This window comes from Ambystoma mexicanum, chromosome 4q (genome assembly GCF_040938575.1).
Source record: "Ambystoma mexicanum isolate Mex_15411 chromosome 4q, UKY_AmexF1_1, whole genome shotgun sequence".
Classification (NCBI taxonomy): Eukaryota; Metazoa; Chordata; class Amphibia; order Caudata; family Ambystomatidae; genus Ambystoma; species Ambystoma mexicanum.
Genome location: NC_090928.1, coordinates 439,406,509 through 439,431,770, shown reverse-complemented (window position 1 = coordinate 439,431,770; position 25,262 = coordinate 439,406,509). Strand labels below are relative to the sequence as shown.

The 25,262-nt window shown below is 48.8% G+C and overlaps 1 protein-coding gene across 1 annotated transcript in view; it reads right to left on the bottom strand.

Annotated features, from left to right (window-relative positions):
* The window catches only part of USP34 (ubiquitin specific peptidase 34), a 3,618,222-nt gene that overhangs the window by 3,420,124 nt on the left and 172,836 nt on the right, over positions 1–25,262 (bottom strand). The window contains exon 3 of the mRNA XM_069608012.1: positions 8,851–9,268. Coding sequence (XP_069464113.1) covers positions 8,851–9,268 — 418 coding nt within the window. The remainder of the gene's footprint in view (positions 1–8,850; positions 9,269–25,262) is intronic.

Here is a 25,262-nt window from a genome sequence, read left to right as displayed (position 1 = left end):
AATCCTGACCTTAGATGTGGTATCACCAAGTCTAATCTCTTTTCATTTGGAAATTCCACGATTCCAATGTCGTCAGATGAAATAAAATGGAGAGCCGGAATTTGCCACAGGAGGGACATAACCTTTTTGCGGTTTAGAAGGACCTTATTTGACTCCTTCAAGGTTTTTGCTAACTTCACTTTACTTTCTTTACCTTTTTTGCTTCTTCCTTGAGATCCCTCTACTCCTTCTGCGGTGGGTGACTGAACCTGCGTCGATCCTTTGCTATAGCTTTGTTTTTTTTTTCCTATTTCATGTCTTGTTTCGTTCTAGTTTCCTTTTCACTTCCCTTTCTTTTTACTTCTAATGTTCGAAAAACCTTATTTTTTCTCTTTTCCTCTACCTCCAGGGAGCTTTTCTCAGTCTTTTAGTGCTTTTTTTTGCTAGCTTTGTCTCAACATTAATGCTTAGCTTAGTGATATTAGGCGTGGGATGGCCATTATTCATTACAGATGGCGAATCGCGTATCTGATTTTCAATTTCCTGTCAATCCGTTGAGCTGAAGCTATCCCACGCTTCTGCCTCATTTTCCAGAACTTCAATGAGGTCACACAAGCAGGATTCCGAGAATTGGGAGTCATCAGCTGGGTTGTTGCAGTGCAACACGACCTCTGGAGCTCGATCTGCTTGAGAATGACTTTCTAGCACCAGTTCCCTTCTAGGCTTTTTAGCACATTGTACATCGTCCAATTTAGGAGGAGTTCTTATGTTCCTTAGAAAGGACCTTGAGTCAGGTTTCCCAGTTTTGGCTTGGTTTTGAGATTTTTTTTTTACCCCTTATGGATTCACTCAGGTTTCCACTAGATTTCACGGCAGGGTTGGTGGCCTGTAAGATCGATAAACTTGATTTACTAGGATCCTCCATACTCACGTCAGCTAAAGGAGCCTTTTGGCTTTTTTCCTTTCCCTTGGCACCACTGGTGTCCGCAGGACGAAGAGTTGACTTGCCATTTAAAGGTTGTAAAGGACCACCTTTAGGAGTACACTTGGTGGGACTTTGTTTACCGACCTTTGCGGCATCCTTTTTAACAGCTAAATGCTGTTTGCCTACAACTCCTTTGCCATCTTCAGCTATTGAATCCAATGCTCGGTTTTGGGTGGAGCATACATTTTCTGACTTGTGGACATTCCTCATCCACACAGTCTTCTAAGACGGCCTCCATTATGAGTGCTTTGTCATTTGACTCACTTCTTGCCAGGTCCCCAAGGCGAATTTGCCACAATTTGTCATTTGTTCGGTTTCTTTGTCTAACCTTCAATTGTTTTTGTGAAGCTGTCAAGATTGCTCATCTGCTTCTTGGATTTGAGGTTGACCACAATTCGCTCCTGCAAGGACTAATTTATGGTTTCATATAATTTCGGAAATGGGGCAACCGATATTGTTAGAGCTGCCATGACTGTTTTGGATATGGGTGGAGTCCTCCATCCATATCCTTTCTGAACCTCTCCTCCCCTTTAAAAAATGGGGTGTTCGCAGCTGATTGCGGCAGATCAATCAGGTTTTATCCACAGCCAGCAAACACATGATAATCTGAGGAGATTGACACATTTGGTAGAGAAGATGGGCATCACACATACCCCAGCCATTTTATCATCACTGGACGCCGAAAAGGCTTTTGACGGGGTGGAATGATCGATGCTGTTCAGTACGCTACGACATATGGGGTTTGGGGAACATTTCATGGAAATGATCAAGGCCAACTACAATACTCCGTCCATTAGAATAGCCATAAATGGGGAAGTCACAGGCAGAGTGGAGATTAAGAGGGGCACGAAACAAGGATGCCCACTTTCCCCCCTGTTATACGCCATTTTTTTTGGAGCGGCTCTTGATCCGAATTAGGGAGTCATCCACCCTCAAAGGAATTGAAATGGCAGGCCGGCAGCATAAAGTAGTCGCATATGCAGACGATATGCTGGTGGCCCTTGCGGAACCAGTGCATTCCCTTCATGAAGTTATAAAGGAACTAGACAATTTTGGGGCAATTTCAGGGCTTAAAATAAATAGAGCCAAATCGGAAATATTAATCTTGGCAGGGGATAGAGAGGACATTACATGTAAAGCAGCAGCGCTAAATTTAAAGGTAGCAGATAGAGGGATTACATATTTAGGCATAACCCTCACTCACAGAGTAGATCATTTATACGGTGCCAACTTTCCTGAGCTCCTGGGGAAGGTGAAGAGGGATACAGAACCGTGGAACCCTCTAGCGATCTCATGGTGGGGTCGCATCATCTCGATAAAGATGACCATTCTCCCGAAGTTAGCTTACTACTTTCAGGCCATCCCGATACAAATCCCCAAGTCTTTCTTTAGAGCACTCACTAAAATAATATCTGCTTTTATCTGGAAAAAGAAGCCCCCCAGGATATCCAGCTCAGTACTAAGAGCCCCAATTCAGGTGGGCGGAATGTCTCTCCCGCACTTTTATAAATACTATCTAGCGGCACAGCTGTGGGTACTCCGGGAATGGATCGGTGGGGAGAGCCATAAAATCTGGGCACAGCAGGATAGGGAAGTGGCGAGATCCCCTCTGGGACACATTGTGGAAGGGGAAACAACACAGGCACCCTAATCTTCGTATAAGCGAAGTGGTGAAGGCACCTTTGAAAGTCTGGGATGAACTCCAGGGGAAGGGCATCCTAACAGAAGAGCAGGGGCCTTTTACACCCATGTTTGGGAATCCAGACTTCCCCCCCGGGGATGGAGAAAGGGGCATTTGGTAGATGGAAAGAAGCAGGATGCACAAAAACAGGGGAAATGTTTCAGGACCAAGAAATCAGGTCATTCGAGGCCTGTAAGTGATTGTGTATCTTAAAGAGGGGGACATATATATATATATATGACCAGTTAAACCACTGGTTATTGACGCCTAGGGTCAAACAGGCTGCCACTAGAGAGTTCAACCCGTTTGAGAGATTTACACTGACCAACCCTGGGACCAAGAAAATGGTGTTGTGGTTGTATACATTTCTAAATGTTCCACAAGAGAAACTGAAGTGGAATTATATGCTTAAGTGGGAACGTATCTTGGGGGAACCTATCAGTACAACACAGTGGGAGGATCTCTGGAAGGGTATTCCTAAATTCACTAGATTGGTCCAAATGCGGGAAATGTGGCTGAAGGTGGTGATCCAATGGCACTACACCCCAGAGAGACTAAATACAATGTACCCGCACATGCCAAATAGGTGCTGGAGAGGCTGCGAGGGGGAAGGCATTTGGAGACATATTTGGTGGGACTGTAGAGTGATTCAGGGATTCTGGACTGAAGTAAAGACCCAAATGAAGGGGATGTTTCCTCAGGTGGACCAAGGAGAAGGTATGGTTGGGTGGGATGAGGGACCTGATAAAAAATATCCAAACTCGCAATAGAGAAGCTTTATGCGTCTGTTGATGGCGGCATGGGTGGTAATTGCCCAAAACTGGGAACAAAAAGGACCCACCCCTACTGTTCAGTTGGCTCCAGAGGGTATGGACACTACTAGCAATAGAAAGACTAACACATAATATTCAAGGCACAAAGGGATCTTTCGTAAAAGAAAGGGGGTAGGTATTGGAGTATCTCCAATCGTACTATATGGAGCAGTGGTGTCCACATAAAATAAGAATCCTGGACCTGTTTAAAGCATAATTTTGGCTCATGTAAAACTGAGAGTATTGATCTTCCGGTGGGAGGGGGTTAGGGGTTGGTGCGGTAGTGTTAAGTTGACTGTTGCATTTGAAACCAATAAAAATATATTTTTAAAAAATGGGTTGTTAAATCAGCGTTTCATTTGGAGATTGAATTGCTTGATGTGTATCCAGATTAACACTGGATGATGCTAGTCCATAACCAAAATTAGTGTCCTTTTTGGGATCTTTATTAAGGGCTGCAATTTTGTCCTCAATAAAGACAGACTTTTCGGTATTTCCTCGAACAATCTTTCCTGTGAGTGCCGAAATGTCTTTAATAAGTTTTTCCACTAACAATGAGTTACTCAAATCTTTTTTTTTTGAGTCGCTTAGATTATCTGAGGGCGCGATTGGTGATCGATTTACGGTCCGCTCCCTTTCCTATACACGCTCTTTTTCTTATTTGCCCCCTCTCTTCCATTTCTACTCCAGTCTCTCGGATAGAGTCATTTACCATTTGTTCACCAGCGTTACAATTGTTCACTTTCATCCCCTCCTCACAGCTGTCAGGCACTAGGGGAATATCGCCAAAAATGTCCCAGTTGTCTACTTCCTCCCAGGTTGTAGTTGCCTGATCACTGGCTATTTCATAGTCGTCTTCATTTGCATTGTGTACTGGCCGCTCTGATTGCAAGTTATGTTCCTGTAAACCAGCCTCCTGTAATGATCTGTACTTTCTCTGGGTCCCCTCAGTCAATCTTGCTGGATTACAAAAGTTTGATGATTCCACCGATACAGGTTGATTTAAGGGCTGGATCGGGGGGCTCAGTACTTTTTAGACCATTTGTGGGAGGTGCTGCGATTGAAGGCATCACTACCAGGTCACCAACCTCACTCCCCCCTAATACTGCAGGCCGCTCTGATGGTTGCCAAGTGGAGTCCTCCCTGGGCCTAAAAGGGTGGAGCCCAGAGGGATTGTCATCACCATCACCTGGTCTCAGGCTATCTACCCTTGCTTTAACCTTTTCATCAATGCTTTTTTTCCAACCCTCATTATTTGTACCAGGTGAGATAAATGCGCCAAAGCTCCTATAGTGGGGGACGTAGTGTACACCAACCTCCGGTCATTTGCTCCCCCTGGCAAGGCCATCATATGAGGCGACTGGAGGGGGTTAGGTGTTGAAGTCAGTATCACTGTCGGGGGCGTAGACGGAGGCTCTGCACTGAAACCCTCCCTCCCCTCATGATCTTGTTTATTGTTTTCACTCGCCGGCACACTTGACAGATTGACGGCAGCGTGCGGAGTCTGCCCCCCCAACACGTCGTCCCAGTCCCAGCCAGCGGACCAATATCCTCAAGAACAAGTCAGTCAGGGGTTGACCTTTGCTTCCTTTCTTTACTCGCCTTGGAATTCGTAGATGGTAGAGTTGGGTCTAAAGACACGCCCACATACTCACAAGCACAGAATGGGAGACGTATTTGTTTTAAATGCAGATTAGTCAGATAAGTTGCCTGTGAAGGCGAGAATGGGAGGCGGGGGGTGGGCTACAATAATGAGTGGCAGCGCTGTCTCACCTGCAATCTCGTTTGCATGCTCGCCAACTCGCTCGCCATTTCCTGTTAAACTCCTGTCAGCTTTTTCATTATACCGGCTCCAGGTACAATTTCCTCAAGAGTATCCATGAAAACATCCCACACGGCGGCAGGCGCCGGCCCTCACCGGCAAACACCGGGTAACGCCACTTGCAGACCACTTTCGTGGCCATTTTGGGAGGTTAGTGGTATTATGGGTAGACCCGGTGTGTAGCAGGATGTAAGCACTGCCTCCCGGCAGGCTTAAAGGAATACTATCTGCAGGGCAGCAAAACGTCCCGGGTCCGGATAAGACCACTTGCAGACCATTATCTATAAAGAAGATTATAGATTATCAAGATGCCTATATGGTAATCTGCTGTACGCTCAGCATTCAATGCCTTGACTATCTGGCGTCCCTCCCTCATCTTACTCCCAGTCCCTCTTCCCCTCACTGTGAGAAACCAGAGGGTATTCTCACTTCCATTCCCTTGAGATCTTCTATAAAAGGGAAAGGCCATCGCTTTTAGAACCCGACCCTGGGGGTGCAGAAGCGAGGGAGGATCACCTGGGTAGAGGGTTCTCGGGGATTGGGAGTGAGATACTTAGGCGAGGCGCTGTATTTCCCCCATGTTCCTTCCAAAAGGAACCCTCTATTCCAAAACGAGTAAGAGGATATTGTAATCCATGTTCCATTAATCAAGGGAAAAATGGGCGCTACCATCCAGATGTACAAGAAAAAGGACAAAAGGGCTAACATTTAAGTTGAGTGAAACATGGCAACCCCCTTTTCCCCATTGATGACACACCTAACGCTCCCCTGATAATTATGGGTAGTCAGTACCCTCAGTTTTCCACACATGACTTTTGACAGTACTGTGACGAGAAAGAAGTGACTAGGAGCAATGCACACTAACATGCACCACTTTGGTACTGAGACAAGGAAGAGTGCCTCAGAAGAGTACCATTGTAAAGATCAGGCATATCTTGCTAACCAACCAACTATAGTCGGTCAATTAATGGAAAGGACACGCACCTGCAAACCCTTTACACAACTCAGGTGGTTAAAAGGGGCGTTTGCAGGAAAGAGGCGAGACGCTGATGGGAGCAGATGGAAGCCGTGCTGCAGCCGCAGAAGCACACCAATGACCGTATCACCTGGGGGGCTCCAAGTGATTGCGAGGTGGGAGCAGGAGCTCCGTGAAGCAGAGGGGAGGAACCGGAAGGAGACCAAATGAGAGTTCGTCCTTCGTTCAAATTAAGGGACTGCTTTTTCTCCCGTGGGGCTTCAAGGGCACGAGAGTGTCTGAGGGGCAGAGTGAATCCCCCTGGATAGAGGCCTTCAAGTGTGTGGCCTGCGCGATGCAGAAGACTTCCAAGGGAGCCGGTGAATTTCTCAGAGCGAGACACCCGATGTTACTGTAACGGTGAGCTTCTTGAAATAAACCGCTATTGTCAATGAGGCCAAAGACCAATATAATGTAGTGGAGAGGGCGCGTGCCTTGTTAAAGGAACAAGCATGTTTCTGAAATCGTCCAAACGTTATGTATCCTTCCGTTGTGAACTATTTAACATTTTGAAGTGGTCAAACGCCTGATAGAAACTTTTTCGAGAGTCTTCAACAACAGAATGAAAGTATTGAAAACAATTTTATATTGAATACTTAATTTCCGCTTCCTTAATTAGAAGGAAGCGTAAAGTACGTAAGTGCCCATTGAGTAACTAACTCAGAAGAGAATGTATATTGAATACCGAACTAGAAGGGAAATTTTATAATGAAACAAACTAGTAAAACGCTGAATATTAAATGTATGTAGCATCACAAATGAACTCATATCTTGAAGCTGAATATAACTAAGCTACGTAAGATTGCATTAAACTATGAACTACAATTGAACATCATTGAATGACTGATTCACAATGAAGAAGGTCTAAACAGTAAACCACAAGAACTGAATTGTGTGACAAAGCTGCCATTTGGAAAGGGGTGTGCGACACATGGTGGCAGAGCCACAGGTAGCTAAGGAGAAGTAAGAGAAGCCATACATCCTGAGAACAATAAAAAGGAAGCAAGTGATAATCTGATGCACAAGAGCAAGTTCCAAGGAGCCTGTGAGAGACATTGAAGTGTTGGGGAAGGGAAAGTTTATATATGTGGTCTTTGAACTGGGATCCCAAGACCCCCTTCTTTTGTTTGGATTGTTGCGTATGAAACTTGGGGAAAGGTAACCCCAGTAGTGACTCAATTATAAATTTTGAGCTGGAGAAAGGGAAACTTCAAGACTCTTTCATGGAACTTGCTTGTGCTTAGGGAAGGGGAGCTGAGAGGTAGCTGTGAGCGGGAAGAAGTTCGGAACTTTAAGGTGAACACTGTTTATTTTGACATCCCTACACCTTTGTTTGTTCTTCTCGTGAGGGCAAGAATAGGTTTTGGACACAGACGGACTGCTAGATTGAAATCTTTGACAGGCTTTCCTTAGTTTCGTTCAGGCAGGGAAATCCCACCTTAGCGTAGGGCACGTTAGGCCTGCAACCATCCTGACATTTGAGTTAATAAATACCTTTGGTTTAAATTTTAAGTCTGTTATCGGTGTCTTCATGATGCCTTCACATCACCCACATCATCCCATCCCCTCTCACGTGCACTCCTTTTTCTTTGCACTCTGAAATCTTTTGTAAATTACAAGTTTGCACATTATAAAAGACTAATAAAATATGTGAGTAGTTTACACTACATTTTGTGCCAAACCATGAGAACAGCACTGACCGGTAGTGTTAGCTAATATTACTGGGCAGCTGGTTGATTTTGGCCCAAAGGGACATAGTTGCAGACAATTAGCAGGTTGGCCTGCTTGCACAGAGATTGTGACTTATTTTTTAGATATATACCTTCATTTTTAGCATAAAGAGATTATCACTAACCCCGTAAATTCATACTGCTTTACAATGACAAAAAAACTTGGTTAAATGAAACATATCAATACCTTATATGAAAATAATAAAAAAATATAAATTTCTTTTAAACAACGTCTGCCCACCCCAAAAGTCTACACGATGGAGGTGCCAGCGAGACAACCATGTAATTGCATAGTAAATCGGAAATACCCAAAGGTACAACCCTGCTGGAGAGGCAAATAAAGCAACCTTCTAATGGTTATGGGGTATTTCACCACAGTGAATGGAAAACCAGGAGCTTTCATTACAAAGATTTTGTCTGCGTTGACTGGGACTGCAGAGGGAACACCACAACTAGTCTTAATAATCTCAATGGTATTTTATAGACCTCTGAAGACAAGTGTCAGCAGATGTCTGTCAGTTGAGAAGACAAATGCATTCATCCATGCACATGAGGTAGCATTAACCCTTTCAAGTACAAAATATTTCCAATTTGCCATTTTCACAATGAGGTTGAATTTTTAAAATGCTGAGGTACTTAGTGAGGATTCCTTTGAAAGATGTAAGTGCTCCACATTAAGCATGGATTGATCACAAATACAAAGCTCAATTTCCTCAAATAACTGTTTACTGTAAGACAAAACATTGACCGACTTAAATACAATGTACATTTTTCTTTCACACCAAACATATATTGACAGCAAACACAAATAAACAAAATACAATACCTCTATGGTGGGATGAGTATTATGCTTGTATGCAGTGTACAAGGGAAATTGAATCTGAAAGATTTTTGCGACACATAGCAACAATTTTTCTCTCTCATCAGTGCTCCATACATTAAAAAGGTCAGTGCTCTTAGCAGATTGCTCTTCTGCTAGATTACAAGTCCTTGTGACAGATAACTTTTTCTCAGACTTGTGACTATCAGCAATCTCATTGTCCTCTGGACTCTTTTCCACATTCAGTGCTTCTCCATCTTTGGGATTCTGGTCATGCTCCGCTGAATCAATTTTACTAGTGCAATGTTTACAAAGCTGATCCTGCAAAGTTTGAACCTGAGCAATCACCAAGTTAATAAGTGCGCAAATAACTTGATTAAAGATTTCCAAGTGCTTATACTCCTTGAAGCAACATAGGCATTGTCTGAAAAATAAGTAAAAAAAAAAAGGTAATGTAGAACTTTGTATTAAAAGGCAACAGATTCATAGTAACATGGATCAATACCGAACGGCGGGACTTGCTATCCGCTTACATTCGTTTACCTGCTCATCTCAATTTTAGATTCAAATGCTGTGCATAGTTTGACATATAGTGGTGGACCTAGAATATTACAACTGGTTTACTGGATTCTGGAGTGGTTTCAACATGGGCAGGGGAGAAGCTGGATAACAATACGATACTCAAGTTCCTCTCACAATGTTCACTACAGTAAACACCATCTTCGTTTGGAATTACTTTTTATCCATACAGTAGGGGTTTCCATTAAAATTGTAAATATTTTTCCATATCTAGATGAACACATTGCATACAATGGAGAAAAAAAAATACATGTGAATGTTTAACGCTAAATGTAAACCTTGGTTTTAAATGAAAATGCATATGCCTCACATATGAATGTAAAACAAACCAGCTGTAGAAATACTGTTACAGGACAATAACAGTCACCTTTAGCAGAATGAATCACTTTTAGTCACATCTTGTGCATAGAGTACAAAGCAGTTTGATCTATTCAAGAGAGATGTCACATCTGTGCCTAAACCGCCAGTGGTCTTGACATCAGTGTTAATGTAATGTTTTAAGTATGGAAACACCTGTACCTTCCATCTTCTTATTTTTCCATTTCCTGCTCATATCTTCATATTAAAAAAGAACTTTACATTTACACCGATGCAAAGACCTCCAAACATTATATGGACGAAAGAGTTCATGGATATAAATGCATGTTACCATATACGTTTGGCAAGTTCCTAATACAAATGCTGCATTCTTCCCTAAAACCTCAGCTTAAGTCTGAGGATCAATTCAATAATGCTTTGTGAAATATACAGGCATTGAGCTCAATGTTGCCATGACAGCACCTTTTGATATCTTGGCTTTTACCACAGGGTCATTGATATTTATATTGTGCACATTACTTAACTTTAGGAATGTTCTCTCTGATGGATGCCACGTTTCATCTTTGAAATCCACACCAGATGCAGTCTGAACCAGAAAAGCTTCAAAACAGTCACCAGGTGGTGCTGTATGGCCCAACTGTTGACTCCATCTTGGCTCCTCTGCATTGTTATACTATATGTGTATTAAGCCAGATGCTATTTCCACTGTTTTCCCACAAGGCACAGCAAAGGGACGGCAGAAGACTCAAAAAGAATTGCAAAAATTAAAATGAAACAAATCAGCTCTACATTTAATGGAGAAGGCAGGAGGATGAGGAATCAGTGAGAGGCGTTACTGTAGCCATTAAAAGAACAAGTTACCAACTGTAATGTTCTTTCGATTGGATGTTCCTCCCACGTATTCATCTTCGATATTCGTATCATCAGCTTTGCTGCTGCGGAGAAAAAATAGATACTCACCGTAGTGACTACCTTACTCCTAGTCCATGGTCCCCTTTCCTCCATGCTTATGGGAAATTCCTCCGTCCTGTGGGACGGGACCGGAGTACTTTGTAAAAAGCATCACATTTTTGAAAAATGTGTTCTTCTCTTTTAACGCGGTGTACCGCATGCGGCCGTAATCCCGCCCTCCTTAACTCCACCCAGCGCTTTGTCCATCAGTCCTTTTCTATCGCCAGGTCTATGACCTTTAAGCAATAACAGAGGAACCTTTTTAGAGGTGACGGAGGGCGCGCATATGGAGGAAAGGGGACTATGGACTAGGAGTAAGGTAGTCACTACGGTGAGTAACTTTATTATACTCCTACGTCCCGTCCACTTTTCTCCATACGTACGATAGATTCCCAAGCACTCCTCGCAGGAATTACGGGTGGATGGAAACTCCTTACTGAAACAGGTCCTTAAGCACAGCTTGACCGAATGGAGCATCAGCCCTGGAGCTCAGGTCCAGACAGTAATGCCTACAAAAAGGCCGATGGGGAGGCTCACGTAGCCACTTTCGCGATGGTCTCTCAGGGAACATATTTTTGGAAAGCAACGGCAGCCGCCCTGCCCTACACAAGATGAGCATGAATTCCGTTTGGGACCCGAAGACCCTCAGAAATACAGGCAGCGATCCACCCGGAGATGTTCGCTTTCGAGGCAGGCTTTCCCTGCGGATTTCAGAAGGTCACAAAAAGCTGTGAGGAGTTCCTGAGCTCAGATGTTCTGTCCAGATAGAATTTAAGGGCTCTTCTAACGTCGAGGCAGTGCAGAACTCTTGACCTCTGAGGCCGGGTCTGGGAGGAATACAGGCAATGAAATCGACTGATTCTGATGAAAATCGGAGACCACCTTAGGAAGAAAGGCGGGACTCTTTCGCACGACAACCTTATCTTTATGAAAAGTAAGGAATGGATGCTCAACCGACAAGGCCTGAAGCTCACTTACACGCCTTGCCGAAGTCACAGCAATCAAAAACGACACTTTCCAGGAAAGGTACTTAAAATCGACAGTAGCTATGGGCTCAAAAGGCTTAGGACAATGCAATAAGGACCACATTCAAATCCCACCTTGGATGCAGTTTGTGAACAGGAGGATAAATATGCATCAGGCCGGCAAAGTGGCTTTTAATGACTTGATTAGAAAGTGAAAAGGAACACTGGTCAGTGGACAAATAAGCGGCAATAGCCGTTAAATATGTCCTACAAGAGAAGACCTGGATGCCAGACTCTGCCAGATGTGAGACAAAAGACAGGACCATGTCGATAGTAGACTCCCTGGGGTCTAGGTGAATAGCCAAACACCAGTGACAGAAGCGTAGCCATTTACATTTATACTGAGATCTTGTTGAGGGCTTCCTGGCGGCTTGAATAGTGTGCATGTTATCCGCAGACAAGTTGAAGTGCTGAACGATTGTGGGGTGGGGTACCACAGTTGTTGATCACTCTGGTGAAGCAGGTCGGGACCCAGTGGAAGCTTGAGCGGCGGGCACACTGATAGATGCTGAAGCTCCAAAAACCAAAACCTGGCTGGCCACCAAGGGGCTATGAACAGCAGGCAGCAATTCACTGTTCCTCTGATCCATCGGGTGGCTTTGCAAGTTGAGGAAGAGGTGGAAAAGCGTAGGCCTTCATATTGTGCCACGGGATTTCGAGAGCATCCCCGAATGAGGAGGCTCCGAGCCCGTTCCTGGAGGCATACAGGGGAAGATTCTTGTTTATAAATGTCGCAAAGAGGTCCACTTCTGGAGTGCCCCAACAGCGAAAAAGTCCGAGAGGATCTCTGTGTTCAGTTCCCACTCGTAGCTGAAAATTGCTCGCCGGCTGAGGGCATCTGCAGTGACATTCAGTTGGCCCGGGATGTGAACCGCTACCAGCCAGAACCATGCTGAATGGTCCATTCCTAGATCTGAATGGCAAGATCCACAAGAGGACGAGACCTGGTACCCCCTGCTTGTTGATATAGAACACGGACACTGCATTGTCCATGCGGACACGGAGCACCTTGTTGACAATGCCTGGTTTTAACGTTTCAGCCCCAGGAAGATAGCCAGAAGCTCCAGATAATTTATATGAAGCTGTCTGTCCTGTGGCGACCAGAGATCTGAAACTTGAAGATGATCCAGCATCGCCCCCCAACCCAGAAGGGGGGAGTCCGTTGTGACAGTCAATAGCGGGCAAGGGTCCTGGAAGGGAGCGCCCACCGACAGACTGCGGAGAGACGACCACCACAAGAGGTCCATCCTCATGAACGATGGAACCAGTATCATTTTGGAATCTGGATCCACTGCCTGAAGCCATGAGCTCCGAAGAGCCATCTGCGGCTGCCTCATCTTGATACGAGCAAGAGGAAGAGCAACCACGCATAAAGCCATGAGGCACAGAAGCATCTGAAACTACCATGCCGACGTACTCTCCAACTGCATAAACACCTGACATGTGGCGAACAGGTCCGCCATTCTGTCCCCAGTCAGGTATACCTTGCAATCGATTATGTTCCAACGAAAACCCAGGAAAAATCAAGTCCTGAAAGACCATCATGGAGGATTTCTGCCAGTTCACAGACAGCCCAAGGTGTAACAGGAGCTGGAGGAGAGACTGAGGGTTGCTCGAGGCTTTCAGTGGACAGGGACTGCGCAGCAGCCAGTCGTCCAAATACGGATACACATGGATACCCTGAAGCCGAAGATAAGCTGCGATGACCAACATCTTCGTAAAGACACGCAGTGCCAAGCTGAGACCAAAAGGGAGCACAGAAAACTGGAAATACTCCTCTCCCATGGAAAACCGTAGGTATTTCCAATGCGGGCTCCCAATGAGGAAATGCATATAAGCATCCTGAAGGTCCCCCACGCTGAGCCAGTCACCCTTCTGAAGAGAGGACTTTATCTGGCTGGGGGTGATCATATTGAATTTCTCTTGGGTAAGAGAAAGGTTGAACTGGGAAAGGTCTAGGATGGTACACAGGCCAGCCTAGTTGGGTTTGGGTACCGTGAACAGACTGGAGTAGAAGCCCTCCCCTCGCTCCCCTAGAGGAACAGGTTCCACCGCCTTGAGATCCAGAAGCTTCTGGACTTCGGCTCTGAGGGAGGGCGTCCCCGACTGGTGGAAAGGAGGATTGAAGGGTGGGGTAGGGGCAAGGGGCGAGAGGAAGCCCGCGCAAGCTACTGACAAGACCCACTGGTCCTCAGTGATGGTCTGCCGCGCCTCCAAGTGAGACGCAATGCGCCCTCACACCGGGTCTCATGCGAGAGCCAAAAACCCTCATTTAGTGGGTTTCTCAGAGGCGGGACCCCAAGATCCTGAGGAGGAGGTCGAGGACCGAGAGAAAAACCGGCCTTGCTGCTGACGCCGGTGGGAATTTCCAGCTGGAGGATCGACTGTGTTTTCCGATCTAGAAACCCCCGGAAACCAGAGGAAGACAGAGGCTGCGAAGGCGTTCTCTGAGCCCTAAAAGGTGGTTTTACCAGAACAGACAAAGACTTGGCCGTCTGAGTGCTGTCCTTTGTTTTAGTCAGCTCTACGTCAGTTGACGAATGGAACAGTTCTTTGCTGTCAAAGGGTAGGTCCACAACTTTATCCTGCACCTCCTTGGAAAACTTTGTGGCGTGAAGCCAAGCGTGACGAGACGTGTCCAAGCCAAGCATGAGGCCCAAGGCGAAATGTCGACATGCTATGCTGCAGCCTCAAGCATATTCTGCGCCAGGACTCTGGCATCTGACGAGCCAGCCTTAAAATCCTCCAGCTTGTCCACAGGAATGAACTACTCAAATTCCGACAGACCTTTCCACATTTTCATATTTGCCCCCACTAAAATGATCTCTGCATTCGCCTGGCGCATCTGCAGAGCCGAATTAGCAAAGATCTTCCTCCCCAAAAAGTCAAGTAACTTTTCCTCTTTGGAGGGTACCTGAGCCGCCGCCGTAGAGAATGCAGAAGCCGGTCTGGATTGAAGCTTCACCACTGTGGAGGAAGGAAGCAAGCAAGACGCTAAGGCTACCTCCTCTGAAGTATGCAGCCTATAACGAGCGTCAATCTTTTTGTTAACATGCAGTCCAGAGTGTGGCTTATCCCAGACTTTGCGGACCTCGGCCAAACGTCCTTCTGAAAGAACAAGCCGTGCGCTCCTGAGGAGACAAGGTGAACGCCCCCGAAAGCACCAGTTCTTGCAGAGGGGGTGCCTCAGGTACTGGAACATCCAGAAGAGTCATGTCCAGTATCCGGTCACGGAATGCCCTAACAGAGCAGGGCTGGTCATCGCCATCCTGATCCCCTTGCGCGTCATCCAACACGTCAGGATCGACCTGCGTCACATCTGGCTCTGCCGATGACTGGTCTATGGGAGACAAGGGCGGTGGAGGCAGAAGGGCTGGAGGTGGGGCAACTGGTAGAGGTGGGAGAGCTGCCGGAACAACTGGTGTTGTGACGGGAACCGTCGGAACAGAACCGGGGCCTGGAGGGCAGATTTCCTTAAAAAGACCTCAAATATTCCTTCATGGGGTCGGAATGCATTAGCTTCTGAAATTTTCTGAAGAAGGCATCCTCTGTCGAAGGCTTAGACACTGTGGCAGGAGTAAGCCTCTCCTGAGCGGAATAGCCTCAGGGCTGCAAAGGAGAGGATTGCCAAAAGGGGCCCTCACCAGCTGGGTTGACGTAAATCAATGGCGCAGATGCGCAGGGAGCGGGAACGAGTGCTGGAATGGTATCTGAGCGTTCCAGACAAACTGGACGAAACGGTGCACTAGGAAAACGCTGTTCACCCGATAAAATGCTCCCAACACCCAACGCCGATGGCGTAGGTGTAAGGAAAGAGTCCAAAATGGCCGTCGCAGTTCGCGCGGGACCGGGCACCATTTTGTCAACACCCGAGGAGAACTGTGTCACATGTCTGAGTGAGGCAGGGGTCTTGACTTTAGCCTTGACACAAGGAACCTCGGCAGAGCCGGTACTGTGTGGCCTAGGATGTTTCTGAGACATACTAATAGCCAAATTAGCCTCTAAAAGAGGAACCTCAGCAACGCTGGTAACAGAGTCAGCAAGCTCTCTCTGTGCCCCCTCAACAGAACCGGTATGCCCTTTAGATCGGGACCAATGAGGAACCCACCTCACCGACAAGAGCTCAACAGGCCCTAGTTCTGTCGGTCACCTTAGCCTCTGATAGAGGAACCTCGGACCGGAGTCCGGTACCAGCTCCCTCAGGAGGGGCTTTGAACCTTGGTTCGGTACAGAAAACCTAAATAAAGGCCTCGGGGCGCGCCCCAGTCTCTTTATGGGAAGCATCAGACAAGGAGACTTCGAAGCAAGCTCCGGTACCCACCACCTCACTAGAACTGGGCCGTTGAATAGCCCCCACACGAGGGGCCTCGGATTGCAATCCGGTGTGAGTAGGCCCCTCACGGAGGCCCTCGGAGAAAACTCTGGTACTTCTTTTAGGCCTAGAAGGCACCTAAGTGGAAACCCCGGTGACAGAGCTTTTAAAGGCCCTCCCGGACCGGGAAGGAGTCCCCCGGTCGGGGTGCCCTAAAAACTAAAGAACTTACCGGGCGTCTCTTCTTCTCGTCGATTGAAACTCTGAAAATGCAGAGGGGGAACACGCTGGAACACCTCCTACCACCGTTCCAGACGTCATTGAATAGCCTGGACCGAAAGGGAATCGCAGTAGAAGCACAAGTCCCACAGGTGATCCAGACCCAAACACTCTAAACAGAGGATGGGGGATCCGCCCTAGCGAAGCGTCGTTCGCAGGAAGAACAATTAGGAAAATCTAACCGAAACAGCATAGAGAGAGTACTACTCGACCGCTAAACCGGAGCAGGAGAGAAGGACACTGGAAGAAAAAAAAAAATCTTCCGAAGATGCAGGTGGGTCCAGTCCCGAACGTCGGAGAAAAGAACCGATCGGTGATGCGCTGGGCGGAGCTAAGGAGGGCAGGGTTACGGCTGCGTGCGGTACCCCACGTAAAAAGTGAAGGACACATTTTTGAAAAATGTGATGCTTTTTACAAAGTGCTGCGGTCCCGTCCCACAGGACGGAGGAATGTCCCATAAGTATGGAGGAAAGGGGACGGAACGTAGGAGTAAAATTCCACACCAGAGGGCGCTGTGCTCGATGTTGTGGCACCGAAGTCCCGAGGGCTGCCGTAGAGTGCCGAAGTCATACGTAGTATAAATGGATCAAGCCACACCCGTTGTCTTCAGTGCTGTTTTTTCGATATTCTCAACCTGAGTTGATAAGGCGTACCCTTAGACCGTAAGGTCTCAAGGAACATTAAGTGTAAAATACATAAACTGTACGGTGGGGTAGGTTGGGAGGGTCGATGAGGAATAGGTGGGAGGACATCCAATTGAAAGAACGTAACAATTGGTAAGTAACTTGTTCTTCGAATGGATTGTGTCCTCCCACGTATTCCTCATCTTAGATAGACTCCCAAAGCAGTGAAAATTTAGAGGAGGGAGTACTAAATTATAAGTTACTCACCGTATTAACTAATGTACTCTTAGTCCTAGTCCCCTTTCCTCCATACTGTATGAGCGTCCCTTCCAAGGGACGGGAGACGGAACCTTTTTCACTAGAAAAAACCTTCCCCTTTAAATTTAGAGGCGCGCGGGGTGCAGCCCCAGGAGCATGCGCTTCCCTGACTCCGCCCTCCAGCGCCACACCTCAGTCCCCATTGATGCGTCGACAATAGATTAAACATTGCCTAATGACACCAGTATCATTAGGGGGAGGATAGTGCGACGTATGGAGGAAAGGGGACTAAGTACGTTAGTCACTACGGTGAGTGACTTACAATTACTCTTACGTCCCGTCTCCTTTCCTCCATACTGCATGGGCGATTACAACTGAATGTAGCCCCAGGGTGGAGAGGAGACACTTCTTTAGCAAATAGGTTCCTGAGAACCGCCTGTCCGAAAGCCGCATCATATCTAGAGCCGGTGTCCAAACAGTAATGCCTGCAGAAAGCCGAGGGCGTAACCCAAGTGGCCGCCCTGCTTATGACTTGCCAAGGGACATGGCGCTGGAATGCGATGGCTGTTGCCTTGACCCTGACTGCGTGGGCATGCATGTTGGCTGGGAGCAGCCTGTGCTGGCCCTCGTATGCTTCTTTGATGGCCGAGACCATCCAGCGGGATAGGGCGGCCTTGGAGGACTGCTGGCCTGGTCTTGCACCTCCGAAAGTGATAAACAGGGCGTCTGATTTGCAGAAGCCCTTGGTCCAGTCAAGGTACAATTTCAGGGCACGCCTGACATCCAGGCAGTGCAGAACTCTCTGTGCCTCGTCCTTAGGATCAGCAAAAAACATAGGAAGGACTATTTCCTCGTTCAAACGGAAAGCAGACGGCACCTTAAGCAGAAATGCTGGGTGTGTCCGCAGGACTACCTTGTCCTTGTGAAAGGTAGTATATGGTTCTGAGGTGACCAGCGATTGAATTTTGCTGTCTCTGCGAGCCAAGTTGAGGCTGACTTTTAAGGTTGTCTTAATGGTGACCAGCCTGATGTCCGCGGAGGCCCTTGGCTCAAATGGTTTGTGCGCCAGGGCGTCCAAGACTATGTTCAGGTCGAACACAGGGTGTGGCCTCTTGATGGGCAGGTAGAGCCTTGCAAGCCCCGTCAAATGTTTGACAATCGGATTGGAGGAGGAGAAGACCACCTCCTCCGAGTTCCTGTAAGCCCTGATGGATGCGAGGTAAGTGCGGCAGGTGTCCACCTGTACGCCAGAGTGGGTGAGGTCCGCCGAGAAGGAGAGCATGCCGGCCAAAGTGCATGCCAGGGAGTAGATTTCCTTGGAGTCTGCTCAGTGGCAGAACCTGGTGCAGTTACTTTTATATAGGGCCATGGTAGCTTTGCTCCTTGCGCCCTGAATGATTTCCAGATTAGCCTGTGAAAGGCTGAGGTGCCACAGCGTTACCTGCTCAGGCACCACACCGTGAGGGCTAGTTTCTGAGGCGCTGGGTGGATGACCCTGCCCCCCCTGATGCACCAGAAGATGTGCTGGGCCCGTCGGGAGGTGAATCGGAGGCATCTCCGAGAGGCTGAGCAGCACCAAAAACATGGCCTGGCCGGCCACCATGGAGCGATTAGAATGAGGTTGAGTTAGCGAGACTCCTTGATCTTGCAAATCACTCTGTGAATCAGCGTTGTGGGCGGGAAGGCACAAGCCATCATGCCGTTCCACTGAAGTCAAAATGCATCGCCTAGGGAACTGGGGCACTGACCCTGCCAGGAGGCCATTAAGGCACTTCTTCTTGTGCCAGGTGGCAAAGATCCACCTGGGGATGACCCCACCTGTTGCAGAGATCTCCTGAATGATGAGGTTGTTTAGCTGCCACTCCTAATTGTCCGCTCCCAACCTGCTGAGCCTGTCCGCCTCCAGGTTGGATTCCCTCGGGAGGTGGACTGCCGTGAGGTAGAGGTCATTTTCCATGGCCCACTCCCACATGCTGATTGCCAGTCTGCACAGAGGAGGGGATCCGGTGCCTCCCTGCTTGTTGACTTAGTGCATGCTGGTCGAGTCGTCTGTCTGGATGAGGACAACCTTGCGCCTGAGAAGTGGTAGGAATTCTCAGAGCGCTAGCCAGATGGCGTTAAGCTCTAACCAATTGATGTGATATTCCTGCTCCTGTCGAGACCAGGTGCCATGGACCGAGAGATAGTCCAGGGTGCCTCCCCAGCCATCGAGCAAGGAGTCTGTGGTGATGGTGGCCTGTGGGGGTGGGCAGCCGAAAGGGCTTGCACGTCCGTAGGTTGCAGTCCCTGGACCACCATGTTATGTCACTGACAGCCTTTCGGAAAACCCTGAAAACGACCCTGTTCATCTAACAATTACATGGCCTAGCCCTCATAATTGTATTGTATGATGTATTATGTGATATATCTGATCACAGGTCACTGCCTTACTATAACCCAAGGCACAACCTGCTCACATTGTAACTAAGTCTTCCTGCAAGTAACAGTGCCACAATGCCCCTGGGCTGCCTGCGCGCTATATAAATTTAATAAATAAATAAATAAATATGTCTGGGTGGAGAGATGGAGGAACGTTGAACATCTCAGATTGAGAGCCGTGCTCCTGGTTCCATGAGTCTGCGAATTGCAGCTGAATCCTCAATCTCGTGTGTGAAATGGCTAATAGGACTGCCGCCAAGAGACCCAGGAGATGCTGGTACCAGCATGCCGAGGTCACCTCTCTGCTGAGAAAGTGGGTGGTGGCCCTCTTGATGGCCGAGCTCTTGTCCTATTACCCTCTCGGAGCACGTGTCCCAGATGAGGCCCAAGAATGCAGGTCTGCGTGGGCTGCAGCTGCGACGTCTTGAGATTGACCAAGAAGCCCAGATCGTGCAGTTTGTTCAGAAGGGCATGGGAAGAGTGGTGAACCGCTTCCGGAGATGTAGCCCTGACGAGTCAGTCGTCAAGGTATGGGTAGATGTGGAGGCCCTGCGCTCTGAGGAGGGCAGCCACTGTATTCAAGGCCTGCTAAAGACCCTGAGGGCTGAATAGAGGCCAAAAAGGAAGGACCTTGTATTTAAAATGGTAGCCCATGATCCTGAACCGTAAGAAAGAACGATGGGGCTGCCAAATCGGGACGTGTCGGTACGCGTCCTTCAGATCCAGGGAGTACATTCAGTCCCCCTTGCACAATGTCTCAGCTATAAAAGCTGGCGTAACCATCATGTATTTCAGAAGGGGTAGGGAGAGGTTGAGGTTGGAAAGGTCCAGCACAACTCTCAGGCTCGCCTGGTTCTTTTTCTGAATGGTGAGAATCCTGGAGTAAAAGCCCAAGTCTCGCTGCAAGGCTAGGACTTCCTCCACTAGCTGGCTCTCTACAAGCGACCGGATCTTCGCCAGAAGAGTTGCGGTCACAACCTGTGGGTGTGGAGGGGAGATGGGAGAAGAGGCTGGGATAGGTAGGCAGTAGCCCGTGGATACTACAGAGAGGATCCAGGGTTCCACGAAATTCTGGCGCCAGAAATGTGCATGGAGAGCAAGCCTGCCCCTCACTGGAGACACATGGACCCGAAGGGGTGTCATGCAGTCTTTCCCTTGGAGGCTGTCGCGGGGGAGGCGGACTGGAAAAAGCCTTACTTTCTCCCCCCCACTTTTTGTTGCTTGCGCTGGTTCTGAGACGGTGAGCGCTGCGGCTGCCTGGATCTCCGTTCCTGGAAGCCGCAGAACCCTCCCATACATACGCCCCCTGTCGGAGCGCTGCTGTGACTGGATGTATGACTTGGGCGTGGTCTTTTTTAAGATGGATAAAGACTTGGCCGTTTGTGAGCTGTTTTTATTCTTGTCTAGTTCTTCGTCCGTGGTGGGGTGGAAGAGGTCCCTCCCCTTGAACGGTAGATCTAATATGCGTCCATTTTCCTGAGAGGTGTCGATATGGGCCACAGTGGATTCCTTGAGGTCATGCGCCAACCAGCTTGGCCTCTGGCAGCCCCGCCTTAAAACGCGATTGGCTCTGCGCAGGGAGTTCCGGGAGGAAGTCCGCAATTTCCTGCCTTTACCCCTGGTTGGCGGCAGCCAGTATGGCATCGGCATTAGCTTGACGAAGGTGCAAAGACGCTTTGGAATAGAGTTTCTTTTCGTACGCCTCCAAGATCTTCTCCTCCTTGCCTAGTAGAGCCGCAGAGGAGGAGGCGGCTCAGGACGACTGAGGCTTGGAGTATAGTGATGCTGCAGCGATCACCGAGGAGTGTGGCTGAGGATGGGCCGAGAGCAAGGGTGAATCCCCTTACATCTGCCTGTACTTTGCGTCCAGGCGTCGATTGCCCTGCTGCGCCGAGTGGGGCTTAAGCCAACCCTCCTTAGCGAGGGAGACTACATCAGTCTGCAGAGGAATCACTGTCTTGGCAGAGGGGCGTCGGGTGAAGACTTCAGCCAGAACCCACTTTGCTGGCTGCTCGACCTCGGGCTGGGGTAGGCCCAGGTATTCCACCAGCCCAGCAAGACCTTTATGGAAGGCCCTGGCTGAGAATGGTGTGTCCGGATCCTCCTCATCGTCCGTGACCGGCGCATCAGGAGGATCCTGCGGAGGAGGAAGAGAAGGAGTAGTAGTTGGAGCCGGAGGCTGGGGCACAGGAACAGCAGCCGGGGTTTGAGGAGGCGGCGGAGGCTGGTACGGAACCGCCGGCAGAGTCAGCTGGGGAGCCGGGACCAGCGGATGAACCGGGGCGGGGGCGCCGGTGGAGGCGCTTGTGGTGCCGCTAGCATAGTTGGGAGGACTTCCCTGATTGCGTCCTTAAGGATAACCCCCATGTGGGGTGACCTCATGAGCCCGAGGAACCTCTCGAAGAACCCTTCCTCACTGGTCTGAGGGGAGTAGAGGGTACTGACGGGGTAGTCAGGGGCTGCTGGAGCCGCTGCATACCCTGCCCGTATGGACGCAGTGTGAAGCTGGCCTGTGCATAAGAACGATAAGCTGTCGGCCACATACCTGGTTGAGGTCAGTCCCACCTTGACACTCATTCTTCGCCAAACTGCTGGAATGGCATCGGACGGGAGCCTCTGTCTGGCGCGGCGGCCATCTTGTCAAGTTGCCTGCCACATGCCTGTGACGTGTTGCTCGGCTCGCTGGGCCCAGCCTCCTCCAGGAATCTTGTATGTGGATCACAAGGCCTACCCTGCTCCTCGGGCCTAGGGCCGGTAGGTGTAACATCCTCAGCCCGGGGCTTGGTAGAGCTGCATTTGGGATGCCCCTCGGACATATTGCCGGTACTAGGGCGTAGCCCATCGGCCATAAGGCCGGTACAAAGACGGAGCCCCTGGGATGACGTTCCAGTACAAGAACCTTCCAGTCCCTCAACACTGTCACCTGGAGGATCTGAGTATCCATCAGCCCGAGGGCCGGTAGCTGAAGCAGCCTCCGTGCAAGTGCTGGTACAAGGACCTGAACGGTCTGTCCCATGTGGGAGAGTCCTTAGGAAGGAGTCTCCTTTGCAGGGTGCGATGGAAAATAGCGGCCCCTCCTTGGGGCTGGCTCAGTGTTTCACAAAGTTCTTGAGGTCCTCTGGAGGCGACTTCTGGAAGAGCTCCCTCCACCTGGCTTGTCTGTTCTTCAGCGCTTTCGATGACAGCGAGCCACACGCTGAACAAGCTTGCCAACCGTGGTCTGGGCCAAGGCAACGTAGGCAGAGGGTGTGGGGGTCTGAAGTTGCAAGAGTCGGAAGAGCCCGTTGCAGGATGGACACCTGCTGAACCTTGTGGAAGTCGACATGTGCCAGGGAGGAGCGTGGCGCCTGAGGACGGAGTACCTGAATGATAAAAAGACAAAAAAGGACAAAGAAGTATCCGCGCGTGTAATTACATGGCCGAAGCCAAACCAAGGAGCGCTGGTTAATCGGCCTGTTCCCGTCAATGTGGAAAAGGGGGCTGGGGTGTGGCAGAGTCAGGGCAGCGCATGCTCCCAGGGCTGCACCCCCACGCGCCTCTAAATTTAAAGGGGAAGAAGGTTTTTCCGGGTGAAAAAGATTCAGTCTTCCGTCCCTTGGAAGGAACGCCCATGCAGTATGGAGGAAAGGGGACGGGACGTAAGAGTATTAATTCTACTTAAGCACCGTATGTAGAACGGCCTTAGCAAAAAGACCTCCTTGGAATGAGGTGGAATCTAAACAATAGTGTTTCACAAAAGTGTGCATTGACGATCAGGTGGCCGCTGCACAAATATCCTGCACCGGGACACCCATCTGAAGAGCCGTCGAAGTCGCCATGCACCTATTAGAATGAGCCCGTAGCCCATCTGGAGGTTCTTTACCTGCTAGTTGTAACACTCTCCAATTGCTAGAACTAACCATCTGGATAGGTCTGTTTTGTTACTGCCAGGCCCAATTTGTGGCCGGTGTATCCAATGAAAAGTTGGGCACTTTGCCAAAATGCTCCCAGTCTAGAAATATATAAGCTGAGAGCCTTTTTTGGGTCCAGCCTCTGGAGCCTTTCTTCCTCCTTACTTGCATGAGGGGGGTTAGGGAGAATTCTCATAAATGGCTAATTTGTCTTACCTAATGAGTCCCTCAGAAGCTTTGCTGGATTTCTAGGATTTTTATTTATTATCTGGTAAGAGTGTGAGCCTTTTTCCCACTCTTACATGTGTTTTGCTGTGTGTGTTTTCACTTTTTGTGTGATCTTGGGCTCTGGAGCCTCACCTACTCCAGAAGCACCACTTTTTGTGTGTGTTACACAGCACCTTCAGTGCAGTGACACAGGGCTGTCTTCCAGACTTCCCACCGACTCCATTTTTCTGAGGCTGACTACTGTCCCCCAGAAACAGGTAAAGTTATCATTAACTTTATATAGTCACTTTAAACCACAGACACAGTACACCCCATTTTGATTGGAGTATTGGAAAGGGTTAACTCTAATCCCTTTTTGTCTGTGCCCCTTGGAGCCTTGTTTCGCCTCCTTAACATTAAGACTTGGCCCGTGGCAGTGGTATCTACCCTAACCTTTCTACCGCGATTATCTTATATAAACGTGGTAATGTTTTAGGCTGTTATATTAGCCTCGAACATAAACCCGCTTGACCAAATACATTTTATTTTGGTTCCGGCTGGGTTTATTTGCCATTTCTTTTTGTTAAAGTCATTCTCGTGTTTTTCTCTGCACGCCAAACCGGGGATGACTCCTTTGTTCGCTGTCTTTTCGCAGGCTTCTGTACAGAAGCCCTCCTTAAGGCGCCTGATAGTCTAGGTAGGCAGGATGTGAGGGAGGGATCTTCGGACCCCTGCCATGGGTTCCCTTGGTAACCCAAGTCGCACACTTGTCTGATTGGCTGAGGGGTCTGGCCTTGCCAGGTCAGCCACCCTGCTGTGTGATTGGCAGTCAGGCTGTATGAATGGGGGAAACTGCATAAAAAGCAAGTCTCTGGGACTGGAAAGACAGTCGCCACTGGAACGAAAGAACCAACAAGGAACTGGAAGAAGAGGACCCCTACCATGACTGAACTGCCCAGTGAAGCCCTGCTGCTGGTCCGAATCTCCAAATACGACGACAGAAGATCCTCCAGGAAACTTCTTCCCTTGAGCTGGTGGGACCAACCAGTTCCCCCTGTCATGACCCATAGAACTTGCCCATTCTGGACTTCCTGGTCCTTATCGCGACGAGGCTTGTATTCTTTGTTACTCCCAACATGGCCGCGCCAAGCGACTTGCCTCGCACCAGCCTTCACGTCGCACACAGCACGTTCTATATATTGGCCACGCGCCCACGGCCCCGCGTGTCTCAACGCCATCATTAGGTAGTGACTTGACGTGTGTGCTGTTCAGCGAATCCACTATTCCTAGATCCTGGTTCCCTCTTCCTTCCTTCCTTCCTTCCTTCCTTCCTTTCACCCCTTCCCTCAAATCTGCTCCCGGAATCCTCATTCTTAGCGACCACTACCTTTTTTCCTGGACATCCTGGAACAGCGGCCTTCCCGGAACTCTGAACGCGCGCTGAAGCCGGACGAGACTCGAGCGAGCCTACACAAGACCCGATCCGTCCACAAGAGGAATCCTCCCGGGGAACAGAGCAAGAATCGATCCCAGGTGAGACGCGGGGAGATTTACGACA